Source organism: Amblyomma maculatum, chromosome 10, assembly GCF_055883805.1.
Source record: "Amblyomma maculatum isolate TAMU_Amacu chromosome 10, ASM5588380v1, whole genome shotgun sequence".
In the NCBI taxonomy this organism is placed as follows: domain Eukaryota; kingdom Metazoa; phylum Arthropoda; class Arachnida; order Ixodida; family Ixodidae; genus Amblyomma; species Amblyomma maculatum.
In genome coordinates, this window is record NC_139353.1 from 105,411,728 (window position 1) to 105,428,686 (window position 16,959).

Here is a 16,959-nt window from a genome sequence, read left to right on the forward strand (position 1 = left end):
ATAGGAGCGCATTTAAAGACCGCACTACCCGTCGCTTCTGTAGCGCAATGAATTAACACCATGTATCTGATTGTAAGACATGTGTTCGATTCCTACAGGTACACATTTTGTTTTTCTTTAAATTCACCACATTCAAATATACTACGACCATATTTCCTGGGTTATGTTCCCCTTTAGGTAGCATAATAGCATGTTTTTCTTCTTAACAGCAGCAAATCCAGCCGCGAACGCAGCCAGTAATGGTACGACAACGGTTACACAATTCAATTACCCTTACCGTTATCAATTCCTGTCATAAGTGATTGTATGCTACCTTTAGGTTGCGTTCAGAGACAGCAATCACCTTTTAACATGCTTTAAAGTTTTTACGAATTTACGCCGCGGTGATTTTTTAAGTTAATTTATTCAACGTCGCAAAGATTGCGCGACGGACGCTACTGATGCATTACGCTCTTCAAGGTAAGTAATTTCAATCCATAAAACTATTTCATTTATATTTCATTTCAGTTTCCGTACTGCGGTTCATGCTCGGACAAAACGTAAGGTTGTGTTTTATTTTTGAGTGGTGCCCCCAGCACTTCCGTTGCTGCAGTTTTCGGGGAACGGCGATACGCCCACGGCTGATGGGGAGGACTTGGCTAGGACAGAGCTGCGCCTCGGATTCTCGACAACCTTTTGACGGGTGCAAATAAATGTTATTTCTTTCTCTGTCTCCTACTTACCTGAACTTCTTTAAGCTATCGTTTTCGACCAGTGGCTCTAGGGCAGCCATAGCAAGCGCGCACGAGCTGCACGCACAGAAGAAGAAGAAAGCGCCTGATCGTTGCTTCGGCATCGCCGTCTTACTGCTCTTTCTAGGTATTACACAAAGTGTCGAGTTTCTCGCAGCCTCATGCCGTCCAAGGTGACGAAGAAATCGAAGGGTGCCAGGCCTGGCTCTTCCGACTTCGCGGAAGGTGTAGGAAGCGACAAGACCGCCACGGTTACTGAGGCCATCGGTTCACCCGGCGAACCACTTACAGCTTCGAAGTTGCCAACCCAGTCTCGGACGCAGACCAAGGGTGCCGCGGAGCGCTCCAAGCGACGCTCCAAAAGTAAAGGCGCCAAAGCTGAGACGGCTACTTCTGCGATAAAGACTGCGCCTGAGACGACGACCACTCTCGAGCCCTCCACAGCTGCTCCACCCTCTGCTTCTTCGGCTGCAGCGGTAGGTCTGGCGCGACTGCACTACTTGTATATCTAAATCGCTAGAGGGTGGGACATTTTTGGTTTCGGTTACATTCCTTCCGTTTTTAATCCTCAGATTTCGGCTGATGTCCGTGTCCTCTGCGACTGAGTGCTGTAACTGATGAATGGCCGGGGTATTGGATGTCATTCCGGAGGCTCAGTAGCTACAGTGTCCGGCAGCTGGGACTGAACTCTAGGGTGTAGCCGCGGCCGCTGTAGGAGACGAAAACCAAGGCATATCGAAATGCTTTGCCTCTACATCCCGTATGGTGCCCGCTTAGTGGCGCGTGTCACGTTCGGCAGGAGGCATCATGTTTCTTCTTCGAACTCAGTGTCAGGCGCCAATCGCTATCCCCCTTCAGCGCTGGTGAATATAAAAATGCAGGTATACGGAGATTACGTTGTGCGCTAAGTAACTCTGCGATGTCGACGTGCTCTATGTGACCCGCGGCTCATTGTGTGTGAGCTCATGGTCCGCGTATGGGCATATATTGCGTGGAAAAATTATTTTTCTCATGCCTTGGACCTCGATAAAGCTGAGGGCTCCTGAATGCACGCACCTCTGCCAGAGCTCTGAAAAACCTTCATATTTTGTAGAGGGGGACTATAGGTTGTCTCCACTGGTGACCATAGGGCGCCCAACTACACCACCGGCCGCCAGACTTGCGAAGCACGTAGTGGACTAACTCCTCTACTAGCATGCTTTCCTTGCGCGTCGAATTCAAATTGCCGCTTGCAATTTGCGACAACGGCAGATTCGGCCTACTGTCGCCGCGCGTAACAGCAACAATAAACTACGTTGCAAATAGAAGCCTCTTCGGATGGGCAGCAGCACTGATTAGCGCTGCTCGAGCCCAGGTAGATCGACAAACTGGTTCAGCGACGCCGTAGGCTGATTCGAAGGGCAGATAATGGCCAGTGGCAGCAGCGCTTCCCTAACATCGGATAGTCGGAATGGAAGCCTTATTTTTACATCACTACACTAATATTTTAGGCAAAGGTTGCTGCGAACTGTCTCAATTATTGGTAGCAGATTAAGGCACCAAACTTGGTGTATGCTGGTGGTTTGTTTTTGCACTATGTCCGTGCATGTTGACAAAAGTTGCCACGCGGTTGTGTAGCCATTAGTAGGCAGTCCATGATTCATCCCAGTTACGTCTGGCTTTTGTGTTGGCATTTGTAAACACAATTTACCTACAGAGCACTGACCGAGTTAAACTGACAATTTGCCGAGCCAGTCGGAACTTGCCTTACCACCATGGCGCAAGCGTTGATTCCCAGCATGTGTACTTCTTCTATGTCTCTTAAGAATAGAATGGCAAATGCGTACACTTCCTCTCCTATCATTTATTTCTCATCGCTTGCCTCCTATCGGCATTCGCTATATAGTGCTACGCATAATTATAATCGGTTTACAGGAAAGCAAAGGTGCAGCCTGTCAAACTTTCTCCGGCAAGTGTGTTTCGACGGTGCACCATGGTTCCTGTGGCGTGGTGTTCCTTGGCGCGGGATGGCAGATTGCAAGAATGCTAGACAAGAGCACATTTCGCGGAAATTTGCAGAATATGACGCATCTCGCGCACTACCCTCGCACACAGGATTGCGTTCCATGCGCCTAGAAAGACTTTCGCTTTAAAAGCGCTCGCCAGTACGGCCACGACGTCCTCGAAAGACACAGGCATGCCCCAAGGACTCATTTCAAGGCCCAAACACTGCGATGTCACATTTCATTTCATACGTGCATATGTCTAGGTCACATACTCAGAAGTGATGGAAATAGAGATTTCTGCGCAGATACATCGTCTGTAAAAGTTCTAAGACCACTGCAGAATGTGCGTGGGGAAATAAGAAAGCCTGAGCGTTGCTCCTGCTCACGGTACATCGCGCGCCGGTTGTCGAACACAATCAGCGTTCAATTTAACGCATCAAAGTTCACCGGCGATCTATAACTGGCCTACAGGAAGGGAAAGGCGCTGCATCTGCCAGTCGCATTATCTCGTTGACATCTCGCGGCAGACCTCATTGACTTGTAGGAAGGCAAAGGCGCAGTTACTGTCTCACTTTTTTTCTGTGGACACCTCAACCGCGCCGTGAGGGAAGGGAGGAAGGTGGGTGTGAAAGCGGATAGGGAGAAAGAGGAGCCGTAGTGAGGGCTACGGAGTAATTTCGACCACCTGGGGATCTTTACCGTGCGCTGACATCGCGTAGCACATGGACGCCTCTTCGTTTTGCCTCCATCGAAACGCAGCCGCAGCGGTCGGGATCGAACCCGGGTACTCCGGCACAGTAGTCGGGCGTCTTACCACTGAACCACCCCGGCAGCGCGACATCTCGCGACAAATCTGCCCCGCTACCGTGGTTAAGTTCCTTGAAGTTCCTTGAACGGAAGAGAGAAAGTAGAGAACAAAGAAGGATAAGAGGAAGAGAAAGACGCGCGCCGCAACAGCCGTTGTCCACCACCTAAGCGGTGGCGGGTGCAATGGCAATCTACAACAGGTAAAAATTCGGTGGCTGTCTAGCCCCCGCCGCAAGCGGCGTCGACCTACCGTCCCAGCCCCGCAGGTCTAGGAACAGCCACCCTTCACCACCTCTCTCCACTTTAAGTGTGGAATTGCAGATGGCTGGTTGTTCTTTGTACCACCAGCTGCGGGGTGGCTCGTACACGAGCATCTTTGGGGTTTTGGGCGATTATTTCAGGCCTCTTGGGGTTAGGTATTCTTCAACAGTTCTCACAGCTGCCTGAAGGATGTCTTCGATTTGTCCATCACTACCTTTCGTGGTCCAGAGTGTGATGTCGTCTCCGTAGAGGCAGTGATTTAGCAGGCTGGACAAAGAAAAACCGTGAATCGAACTAAAGGCAGACGGAGTTCCGATCCCCAGAGTGAACAAGATTAGAATCATAAGTATGTGGCTGCCGGAAAATGGTCGTCACGGAGAAGCTATATAGAAAATACAAGCTTGGGCTCAACAAACGATACTTCTAATTAGACGCATTGCAAATTGTAAGTCGGGCATAAGAGAAGCAAACCTCCTAAGACTTGTACATGCGTTTGTCATCAGCAAGATGGCCTATGCAGTCCCGTACTCAAATTTTGCCAACTGCGAGAAGGATAAGATTGAAGCAATTATCAGGAAGAGCATAAAAACAGCTCTTGGTCTCCCCATCAGTACGTCTACGAACCGGCTAATGAAATTGAGGGTGCACAATACGCTCGAAGAATTGATAGAGGCCAACAGAACTACCCAGTACGAAAGACTACCAAACACGTTGACGGGAGAAGCATATTGCTGAAACTAGGCATTCGGTACAAAAGTCAAGTGGACCAGATGACCGATGTCCCGATGAAAGTCACGAAGCGACTCAAAATCCCCCCGCTACAGCGAAATATGCATCCAGAGCATCACCAGGAAAGAAAGAAGAAAAGGGCGGAAACGCTGCAGAAGATATATCAAGAAAGACAGGACGGGATATATATCGACGCCTCCAAATATGACGATAAGCATGTTATGTTTGAGGTAGAGTCGGATGAACAAAATCTAAGAATAAGCGCTCGGTTAGGACGAGCTTAGCTGACACGGCAGAAGAGGTGACGATTGCCCTTGCAATAGCGGGGACAATGCCTACTAGAATTTGAAAACAGCAATATGCAGTTTTCTCAGAGGAAAGGTCTCTCCACAGGCAAACAGGATACTGAGAACATGTCAGGATGACAGAATAATCCGGCTAATATGGGCACCAGCCCATTTCCAGCTTCAAGGAAATGAGAAAGCTCACAAGCTTGCTCGCTGTCCTCACCTTCCTGGTAGGTTATGATTTTCAGTACACTCTTAGAAAAGACAGGCTAGTCAGCTACAAAGAGATTACTGGGCACTATTGTCTACACAGGTTAGAATACCCACCGGCCGATAGGACACTAAATAAGATCCCAGAAAACATTTGGAGGCGCTTGCAAACGGACTTTCCGAGCCCAGCTACCCTACGTCAGTGGCACCCTGAACAATTCTCAGATAGGCGCGAACTTTGTGAGAATAAGGCGGATCTGATACCTATGATATGGACGTGTCCAGAAATAAAAATATGAATGAACAGTCAAAAACGGAAGAATTTTGGGAGACCGGACTGTTGAGCTCATACCCTGACACTCAGCTAAGTGTTATCCGACTGGTCGAACACGCCGCCCTGGCCCCATGAGTCCAGGCTGTTGTGTAGGCGAATAGGTTGACGCCTATCCTGCATCTGTTGGAAATTAGTTTTACCACCACCCCCAGATAGCAGGAACGCTAGACAAGGAGAACACATCTCATGTACACTCGCGCACAGATCCAATTCCTAAGGAGGCATTGGCAGATCTCGCGCACAATTCGCGGACAGAACTAGCGTGCCAGTCGCGGACGATCTTTCTGTGAGCCTAGAAATGCTTTTTTTCACCCTAATAATAATTGTAATAAATAGTTCACAGGAACAAAATGTGCAGTATTTGTCACGATTGTTTTGTAGACACCTGACTCGCGCAGTAAGGGAAGGCAGGAAGGTGGGAGTGAAAGAGGAAAGTGAAATAGATGCCATTGTGGAAGGCTCCGAAGTAATTTCGACCACGTGGGGATCTTTACCGTGCACTGACATTGCACAGCACGCGGACGCCTTTTCGTTTCACCACAATCGAAAAACAAGCGAAGAGCCGTCAGTGATATTTACAGACATGTGTCCGTTGCATGCAAATTCTATGCGACAGCATTATTGTGGCACGTCAGCCACCATAACACGATGAAAGCACACCCTCGGAGCAGAACTGGCAGGACTTTGTCTTGAATGCAACCACAATCTCGGAGCAGGACTGGCAGGATTTCGTCCCCGATGAGAGCCCACTCTCGGACCAGGACTGGCAGGAGTTCATTTGCTACGTGAACCGCACAAATAGCGGCCGGCGGCGTAGTTGGGTGCCATGTGGGTGGAGTGCATACCAGCTATACTGTCAACATGCATTCACTTTGAAAATGATTGGCCGACTTTCACGGACAAAAGAGAATTCAGAGCTCTTAGTTCTGTGATGCCTGTCCAGCGGTTTCTTGGAGATGGGAATCTGATTAATTGTAGCGCATGCAGCAGACGTATCATTCAATAAAGCAAGTTTCCGAAGCACTCGTAAAAAATAGGCCCTCACTTCGCGAACGGTTACCGTTGAGCCTGTCGGCTACCGGTTTCAATGGGGCGCCATATTCACAGTCGTCATTTAACGTAATGAGAACTGCACAATCATTTCACACCGGACACTACGAAACTCAGATGCCTTTCAGAAACAGCATATCAGGCCACCTATTCAGACATATTACACAGTAGAAGTTCGAAGCATATATATGTAGGACTACCATGGAAGTCACGGCCATTTTAATTGTTGACGTGATCTATGTATCTTTGTAGGAAAGACTAGTCAGCCCTATAACCTCTAGGAGGCCTTAGCAAAAAGGCACACTAATGTGTATTTCTTGGTGCAGGAGGCCAAAGAAATCATCCAGCAGCAACTGCCAACGGAAGCACCTCCAGGAGGACCGTCCCAGCAGAACAAGGTGTCTACTATCCCCGAGACACGTGAGCCGTCCCAGTACTACACGTCGACGGCAGTCAGCCAAATGACAAGGGACGACTCCACAAAGGTGACTAATGACCTCAGGCATGAACGCAGCCTCGCTGAACTAGTGCTCGGCTACTTGGATACGAGGCGACGTAATTGGGATGCATGAGTTTTCTACCATCAAGTAATATTGTTGAAATTATTTACTAAAATTAGAAAACAAACACGAGTAATAGGTATCCCATCAGTCCTCTCCGCAACGCAAAATTGCTTAAGATAGCGGAATTAACGCAAAATATTGGCAATCAAACATTGCGCCCTCCTCTCCACTGAATGCATGCTGGGCCGGAAGAAAAAAAATAAAGATTGGTTAGCTCTTTCATGCCTGGATGTACGTAGCAAAAAGCAATGACTAACTCGGGGTCAAAATAAGTAAATATCTCCTGCCTTCTGCGCCGTTCCCCAGCAGCTAAGTCTCGTTGCTTCCGTGTCGAGCCCGTTCACCGGCGTTCTATATTTCGTTCTCAGGAAAGGAAAGGCGCAGCATCTGTCAGTCGCGGAAGGGAAAGAGCGCCGCCTGGCGGCGTTGGAACTGTAGTTGTTGTGGCTGTAGGAAGAAGGAAAAGAAAATGCACGGGCCTGCTACTGGCTCTGTAGCTGAGCCACCTCCGCTGCCTCGTGCGGACAGAAGAGATATTAAAGAAGGAGGAAACAAGGGAGAAAAAAATGCGCGCAGCAACAACAGCCGCCGTCCACCACTGCCAATATGTCACGAGAAGACCATATTTTGCGGCGCCTGGCGGGAGCGGAACCTTGGCCCGCCATTATGGTAACAAATCAGGTGTGTTCCAAGTGGATACCTCGGGCCCCCATCCGGGGGGCTGGTATACGGTCGCAGTCGTTCACAACGGGAAGACAGTCGATGGCCTTACATTCAAGGCCAAATCTATAACACACGCTGAAGAGGTAGCCATGGCACTCGCGGCCTCTAAAAATATCTAAAGATATCATCATCATCACTGACTCACGAGGGGCTTGTCGGAACGTCGCGCAAGGGTGAACCACCCCCTTAGCCTACAGAATATATCAAAATTACAGTCGGGACACAGACCCTGCGTGCCGATATCTCGTCTGGGCTCCTAGCAACCAGGGTCTTACAGGGATTCATTGATTGATTTAAACTTTAATTTCCACCGATTTTGGAGGCCCCCTACTCCCCGCTCCTGGCACACAGGCCTTGGGAACCGGGGCTGGAACCTCCGCGACTAAGGACTGGCGAATCTACATTGGTTATTCGCGGCCTCAGCCGCCAGGCGGACGGCTTTTTGCTGGTCAGCGGGGACGTTGCTTCACAGCAGGGTTACCCAGGCTTATCTACTTTTAATGTTTTCCCTAGCGCCCGGAGACTTAGGGAATTCCCACCGTATATGATCGAGGGTCCCCCTCGCTTCGCAGGCTTCACATTTATCATTTTTTCTCTTATCTATCTGGGTTTGAAACAACCAGACAGGGTTGTAATCGCCGCCAGGCTATGACCTCTTTATTATTTAAGCTACAATCCGTTGGCGGCATCAGACGTCTTCCTAATCTATAATTTTCAATTATTTCTTTGTAGGTTTGCAAAAGTTCGTCCATCGCTTGGCAGTCGGGCGGCTCCGCGTTTGCCGAGAAGTAAAGATCTCGGGCTAAATCATGGTCCGCCTCGTTGCCGGCGACGGATGTGTGTGCTGGGATCCAAATTAGGGTGATTTTGCGATCGATTTTAACTGCAGCTACTAGAATTCGGGTGGCTTCTTGCGAGGCCCTGCCTTTTCCGATATTCCAGAGAGCAGTTTTACTGTCGCTAAAGATCAATCTAGCCTTCGTTCCGACGCAAGCGAGCGCTATTGCGACCTCTTCAGCCGTGTCTATGTTTCTGCTTCGGATGGTGGCGAAGACGACTGGGGCGCCGCTACCATCGACTACCACGGCCACTGCCGCCCCTGATCGGCCGCTTGCAGCGTCTACGTAGGTAAATTCTTTTACTCTGAATTCTTTTGCTCTTTTAACCAGTGCTTCTGCTCTCTTCTCTCGTCTCTCCTTGTGGTATTCTGGGTGCATGTTGCGGCGGAGAGGACGGACAATGATGTTCTCGCGACATTGTGGCGGTAGGGCAACCTTGTCGGCTTTACCCCTATCTATTTTTCGACCCACCCATTCTAAGATGGTTCGACCCGTGCTCGACCTACTTAATCTCTCATGTTGGGCGATTCTCACCGCTTCAACAAGTTCCGTCCAGCTATTATGCACTCCCATTTCTACCAGGCGTTCCGTAGAAGGGGAGATCGGTAGACCCAGCGTCCTCTTGACGAAACGCCTGATGAGTGCGTCTATCTTATCTTTTTCATTGGTCCTGATGTTCAGGAATGGTGTGGCATACCATATTCGACTGATTATGTACGCCTGAATCAGTCTCAAGAGGCTTCTCTCTTTGAGGCCTCTGCCTTTGAATGCAATCCTCCTAAATATCCCTGTTACTTGTGTCGCGTAGGTAGTGAGTTTTTTATCGTTCCGTCGTTATACCCATCCTCTTGAATAAAAAAACCGAGGATTCTGATTTGCTGGACGTTTGGTATGGTTTTGCCGTCGACCTTAATTTCTACGTTAAATTCGCCCTTGCATCTCAATGATTTTGGATTATATATGAAAAGTTCGAATTTTTGCGGAGAGCACGCAAGACCTCTTTCGACCGCGTAGGACACAATGTTTCCGCCGCCGCCTCTAGGCGTTCCTCTATGCTGCCATCGCTGCATTGTTCATACAGAGATTAACGTCGTCCGCGTAAATGCTGAACTTTAGATCTTTTATGACTGTAAAAGCGGCGGGAAGGCCTCTCATTACCACGTTAAAAAGGAAGGGGGAGAGCACCGAGCCTTGAGGCGTTCCTTTACTTCCCAGGTGGACAGTGGGGAATTCTAGGTCCTGAAACTCTAGTTTCAACGTCCTGTTGTCAGGAAATCCATTACGTTATTATATGTCCTCTCGTCGACTCCTAATTCCTGCAGTCCCGCGAGAATTCCCTGGTGTTTTGCGTTGCCAAATGCTTTTGTTAGATCTAGTGCTAGAATTACCTTCGCGTCTCTGGATTTCGAGTCAGTTATGTCTGTCGTAATCGGAGCATTATGTCCTGTGTGCACAGGCCCGGTCGGAACCCGACCATCTCGTGCGGCCGCAGGTCGTTTTATGCGAAGCATACTAGCCGCGCTACCGAGCTCTTCCTTGCTGCGCCGCGCGCGGCCGCGTAGCTACCACTTGACCTACATCGGCGCACCACGTGATATGACGTCACAACAGCTGTGAAAACGGGGGCTCAACTCGTGCGCTAGCTTGCGGATGCGCAGCCTCCGCCGGCGGCCTAACTCCCGCTCCTACCGCTATGAGATACTGACGTCACGCAATTGTATAAAAGGCGACGCACTCGTTGAGTCAGTTAAGCAGCGAGATGTCGGCGGCTGGTACAGGTGGGTCACCGCCGCTTGCGACGGGTCAAGGCTGGCACCGAATTTTTGTCTGTTCTAGGCCGTCGTTGCACACGCCACCGCTGGTGGTGGACAACGGCTGTTGTTGCGGCGCGCGTCTTTCTTTCCCTCTTCCTTTTCTTTCTTATCTATATTCTCTTCTATCTGCATGAGGCAGTGGAGGTGGCTCAGCTACAGAGCCAGTAGCAGGCCCGTGCATTTTCTTTTCTTTCTTCCTACAGCCACAACAACAACAACCAGGGAGAGGGCGGCTCGCCAGACCGCAAAGCGCGTTACAAACAGCACTAGTATGCTTCGCATCCTAGGCTTAACCATAAGCTAAGCCAGACCAATTTTTTCTCCATGACATTAGTTAGCCTTGTTTGGATTACGCGTTCCATAAGCTTTCCAATGCATGAGGTTAGAGAAATAGGTCTGAAGTTTTCAAATTTCGGGGGCATGCAGCTCTTGGAATTAGCACAACGTTTGCAGTTTTCCACTGCTGGAGAAGACGACCGCTACTACATACTTCTTGCATGTACTTGTTGAGTGCCGTTATGGAAGGGTCGTCTAGGTTTCGTAGCATTTCGTTTGTTATTCCATCGGGGCCGGGAGCTGATCGCGTCTTTAAGCTCAGGATTTCGGCTCTATCTTCCGCTTCTGAAATAGGCGCATCGAGGGCCTCGTTCGGAGGGCCCGCATATTGCCTAAGAGGGAGGGATTTTGTATCGCCGACATATGTGTCTACAGGTTTAGTTATTAGTTCCGCGTCAGTCGCCTCGAACGCGTGTCTTGTTTTTGCTATTGTTGTGCTTGATTGTGTTTTCGAACTGTCGGGATCAAGAAGATATCGTAGCAGGCTCCACGTCATTGAAAGGCTCATGTTTCCCCCCATTTCATCGCATCTGTTACACCAGGTTTGCTCACAGAGTTTAATTGCATAATCCTCAATTTTCTTATTGTGCCTGGCTATTTTTCGCCTTATGTTTCGGTTCCATGTCTGACACCGGAGGCGTCTTTCCATACCTTTTTTTGCTTCCCACATGTGTAGGAGTTTCCTGTCGACTGTTTTCGGTGCATCGTCCGCCTCTAGGGTAATGGTAGCGGATTTTACATGGTGCATGAGGATTTCTGCCCAATCGTCGATATTTTCAATATTTTCGTCCAAGTTTGCGGATTCCCTAATTTGTCGGAATTTACGAGGCAGATGACGCAACCGCCCGCGCGCTTTTCTCTGGGCAGTTTCCTTGGGACTCGAATCGGGTGAGGACGTCGATTCCAATCACGCCTACACATTCAAAGATGTAATGTTCCATCAAAACTCGTTTCGCAAATAGCCTAACCTCTGCAGAGGGTTAGTAAAAGCGCGCGAGAGGCTAGGCTGCTCCTGCGCCTGTTCACTAACACGATGCTGTGCCCGAAAATACTTCAACATTTTGACTACCAATTCACTGGCCAGTGCCAGTACCGTGGAGAGGTGGCTGAAACCCATCCCTTCCCCCAATCGGGAGGACTGGGAGGCGACCCTGCTCGGCTGCTGTGACCTACAGGCCCAAAGGGCCTTAACACGGTGTGCGCGGGCGGCGGCAACCGTCAATGGGGTCCCTGGCTAGGGTCTCCACACAGTATTGTAAGGCCCTTACCCTTAAGGCTCGGCGTGAAGCAAACCTCGAAAATGTACAATAAATGTTTTCACCACCACCATTACCACCACCACTGAAGCAGTGGCGGGTGCAATGACGGCCTACAATTGATAAAATTCGATGGCAGGCTAGCCCCCGCCGCAAGCGGCGTTGACCTACGTGTCCCAGTCCTATCGGGGCCATAATCAGCCACCCTTCTCCCCAGTTGTTCCGCAATGGAGCGCGCTAGTTCCCGCTTGGTCTTAACAGCTAACGGCAGATGAGTGACGTCACATCCTTGACGTCACCCTAACTGATTGACTTAACTATTTCAGTCTTTGGTACTTTCGAATTGCGCGCCAATCGCAGTATCTCTCACTCGCGGAATCACGCTATCATATTCACGGTAGACAAGCAGAATTATGAACACCGTTTCGCGAGTCGGGGCCTGGCAAAGCGGTAAAGCGGTAGGCTGAATATCCAAGGTATGGGAGCTTGATTCCCAGATGGAGGCTAAATTTTTTTAATGAGGCGGAGTCCCACACCTATTAAGCGTTGCTAGGCAACGACGTGAGAGCGTGGCGAGGGGCTGCGCAGCTGGCCTTGGCGGTGACGTCAAGGCATACGGCATACAACGCACGGCATACACGAAGAACAGTAAAGAACACAACACGCGGAATTTCGCGGAATATTACAGATCTTGCGCGCAACTCTCGCGCACAAGATTTCGTTCTATTATCTTGGAAAGAGTTTCGTCTAAATAATTGTGAGTTCTATGCAAAATATTTCAGTTTAGGTTAAATACTCACGATCTCCCCTTATATTTATTTCTTCTACAGAAATTTAGAACAAGTACCTGTTCAAAGTCCCTTTAAAGAAGGCCAAAAAACAACTATATTAGTGCTTCATTTGAGAATGCTTTCTGTTGAATGCAGAGAAAGCTAATCGTTCTGTGATCTTCAAAATAATCAGTATCCTCTTTGTTTTGAGATACTACAATTTTAGCACATCTTTATTCTTTCGGTGCGTCTGAGATTATGACGAAAGAAGTCAAACAAATGCCCCGCCGCGATGGTGCAGCATTTGGGGCGCTGGACTGCCGTGCCTAAGGAAGCGGAGTTGGAATCCCAACCGCGTCGGCCGCTTTTCGTTTGAGGCGAGAAGCAAGGAGCTCATAGGCTGTGCGATATCAGTGCACATTAATGAACTCCAGGTGGTCGGCATTCTCGGAGCCCCGACTATATAACATCACTGATAGCCTTTGTCGCTTTAAGCACTATGAACCAAACAAAGTAATATCGGTTTTCAGTTCGTAGTGTGTTCTGCATCTTAGAATGAACCGGTAGTTATTTAATCACTACTGGTTCTTTCCCTTCCCTTATAAAAATGTCATCTCTAGACTTATATAAAAATATCAGGAATTGGGCAGATATAAAATATCTGGACCAATCTGGACCAGATAAGGCATATCGGCCCAATTCAGTTTGAAATACGGCATATGTGGCGAGGTATACCTTATCTGCGCAATTCCTTGCTTGTAGTACCTGATATGACAACTGATATTGCCCATAAATGTGCTGAGAGCACAACAGATGCTAGATGAGGGCAAAAAGTTATAGAAGCAAGGAATTTTAGGCGATTTACTCAGGAAACGGGGAAAATGACGGTTAGCACCATCTATGTGTCAGGACGTGAAGCTTGAATGCAAAAGCGCCAAATTTAAACATTCATTCAGGCATGAATGACAGACAGCTGATTCCGTCCCGCTCGTAACTTGTGACTAGCAACAATAGGATAGCTATTTCAAGCCTGGTTGCCTTGAGCTAGACCAATACTCACTGAATGAAGAATGAGTACAGGAGTGGGATGAATTAATTACCCTGAAACCAGAACCGACTAGAGACCAATAGCCAGTTGAGTTACATGTATCGCACCTATATTTTCCCCTTCTTTTCACATTTCTGAATTCACTGCAGTGCATGCATGGTGGGGAGCATATCGCCTATGATCTTCATCTCAATATAACAAATTATTATAACGTACAAAAGCAAAAATTCAGTGTTCCAGCTAAATGCAGACAGCCGCACGGTCAATCAAGATTGCCAAGCCGGAAACTTCATTTTTCTTTTCCATTGCGAACCTACAGACAGGAATACAGCTTTCGAGCCACAGGTTGTTTTTCCTCTCTGTGGAATCGCTCATAGACGGGCCTGAATTACGCGGGTACTGAGAGTTAGGCACATGCTCATTCGTCTAAATTAAATATTGAGATCCCACTCATTTACACGCGAAACTATAACAAACTAATGAGGTATCTGAACAAAATAACGAACCTTCCTGTTTAATAAGAATCTAAAGAGAAAGATAATAATCTATTAAACTATATATTAAATTTTAACCTACTCTTACACAAAGCGTTAACCAGTAAATAGTTTTAGTATGAGCTTTTTGGTTTACTGGCGAATCTAAAGGAAATAAAGAACAGCATTGAAATCGAACTAGAGTGTTGAAATCGAATTTAATTGTTTGTAGATGCTCAGAAAAAGCACCGCTAAACCGTAAGGTGATGAACCACGCACTGCTGGGACTGCTTCTAATACCTAAATTTAGCAGGGTGCATAGGCTGTCAGGAAGTACCGGTGTTACCTTGAGCAGAGACTGCAGTGTAGAATGGGCGAAAGCGCCTAACTCGGGGTTGCTTTAGAAATTAAGAGAAAGAAAAACAATACAAGGCGTTTGAGGATTTTTTGAATGTGTCCGATGGCATTTCACACGATGAGCGACAGCTGCCGCCCCCTCTAAAACAAATTAAGCATGAAGTTACATACTTAGGTTGAGAATATAATAGCATTAATAATAAACAACGAAAGACCCAATCCACTCAATGAAATATGTCAAGCTTGCTGGAGGGAAAGACTAATTAGCAAAGTATGCTGTACGTAAAAGTATGTAATGACAATTACGATCGAATTCACTGATTGGAAAATAATATTCTATCAATTTTATAAAGTGAACTGTACCCTGACTCTGGCATGTGCTAGTTCCCGACAAGAAGTCTCATGCTCATGGTTCCTGTAATCTGGCGTGAAGCCATGATGAGGGTGCGATCCGCTGGAAGTTTCTAAACCATGGTGAAAATTTGGCAGAGGGCCCCCAGGGCAGTAACCCCGAAAAGCTCAGGCGACCATAAGGTTCGCTGCCAAGGCTGAGGAGGCAGCTGCGACCCGCAGTGGGACACAGCAATTTCCTCGGTGCTGGCGGTCATAACGAAGCCCCTGTATTTTTGCTCTCGCATTTTTTGTTACATGAACACAGCTAATAACGAACAGGCGCTGGCACATACACACGCACTAGCATCACAACCCGCAGCATGCCCGCCAGCCACACCGAACTCCTGATATCGGCCACCGAAAAGGAACGAGACACCAACACGCGCTCAAACACGTACGGAGTGGAAAGGCGGAAGGGAACGAAGCAAGCACACACAAGGAGAGCGCGCGACATCTGCGGTAGAGCGCGGCAAGCCGCGAAGTCGATCGCAGCGGCCACGAGGAGAGATGAAATGCGATCCCGCGAAGCAGGCAAGCTAAGCTACCGCCGCTGTCTGAGAGGGAATTCGAGGGAAACACTGGACAAAATGTGTTAGCGTCTAGCCAGCGAGGCGGAGTCCGTATACTGAACTGCCATCATTTTCTTGATATTTTGAATCGCTCAACTGAACCGACTATGCTTGTAGCGAGCGCAACGGGGGCCGTATACTGAACTGCCATTATTTTCTTGATATTTTTACTCCCTCAAATGAACCGACCAAGCTTAGTGCACCGGACTGCCGCAGCATTTTAAATGAAAATACGAGTTGGTGGGGGGCAAGAGGAGCATGTAGCCATAACCTAGCGCACTCCTGGATTATGGAACACATGGTATAATAATGTGCAGCGAAATCTGCAGAATAATTGAAATAACAACACTCGATCGTAGCTTCTCTAAATTGAATACAATTATGTCAAAAAGCATGCAGGCCATGCTGAATGTGTGAAAAAATTGAAGCTGGGCCACATGATGCCAATATTGTATATTTGCAGAAGGTGGATGAAGGCCATCTAATGCTAATCCATAGGCACTATGACGCCCACATAAGGCCCCAATGAGATTTTATAAGATTGTGTGACACCAGGCATGCCTCTGGTCTGTCCATATAAGGTCATTACGACGCCATATATGCCCTTTATCAGGCAACAGAAAGTCATGAGGATGCAACATATCCCCATAATCTGGCAATATAAGCTCCCATTACCCGTTCAGATATGAATTGGAAGTTGCATGATATATCCATATCTCAGATATATAAGGGCAATATTTAGTAGATATAAGTCCCTATCTGGACTGATTTTCGATTGGATTTGCCAAGATAAGATTTTATTTGCTGTCCTATATATTTATATCTGGCAGCACATAAAGGATATCTGGACCAGATATGGAATATCCGTAAGGGTTTGCTCTGCTTTGTATGCATTTCCTAACTACCTCTTTCACTATGCTTGAGGCACCATAGCCTAGGTGCGTGTGCCTTAGTAATCGGCGGGATGACTATTCCGGCAACCACGAAAGGTAATCAAATTGATGGGGACATTAGGCTTCGTCTTGAGTTGACGCGCTATCGCCTGTAAAGCACATTTTCATTCCCAGACGGGTTAAATGTTTTTCTGCAGAATAATGTAAATCTGTTTATAGAAAGGAACTCCGCAGTAACTGCCACACTTCCTTGTGGACACCTTACCTGTGCCGTAAGTGAAGATAGGTTACCCGCATCGATGGCTCAGTTGTTGACGCTCAGATACTCATCAAATGAACCCTGGTTCGAACCCGACAGTGGTAGTCGCGTTTCGATCAAGGCGAAATGCAAATGTGTTGGTGTGCTTTGCGACATTTTTTTTATTTAAGAACATACTGCCAGCCTGAGTGTCAGGCTTTAAGGCAGGAGCAGGCATACAATGGTTGGTTGGTTTGTGGGGTTTAACGTCCCAAAGCGACTCAGGCTATGAG

General features: G+C 48.0%; 1 protein-coding gene across 1 annotated transcript in view; it reads left to right on the plus strand.

Annotated features, from left to right (window-relative positions):
- The first annotated feature begins 892 nt into the window (after positions 1–892).
- The window catches only part of LOC146177185 (neprilysin-1-like), a 51,386-nt gene continuing 35,319 nt past the window's right edge, over positions 893–16,959 (plus strand). The window contains exons 1-2 of the mRNA XM_084581484.1: positions 893–1,207; positions 6,721–6,879. Of these exons, the coding sequence (XP_084437610.1) occupies positions 893–1,207; positions 6,721–6,879 (474 nt within the window). The remainder of the gene's footprint in view (positions 1,208–6,720; positions 6,880–16,959) is intronic.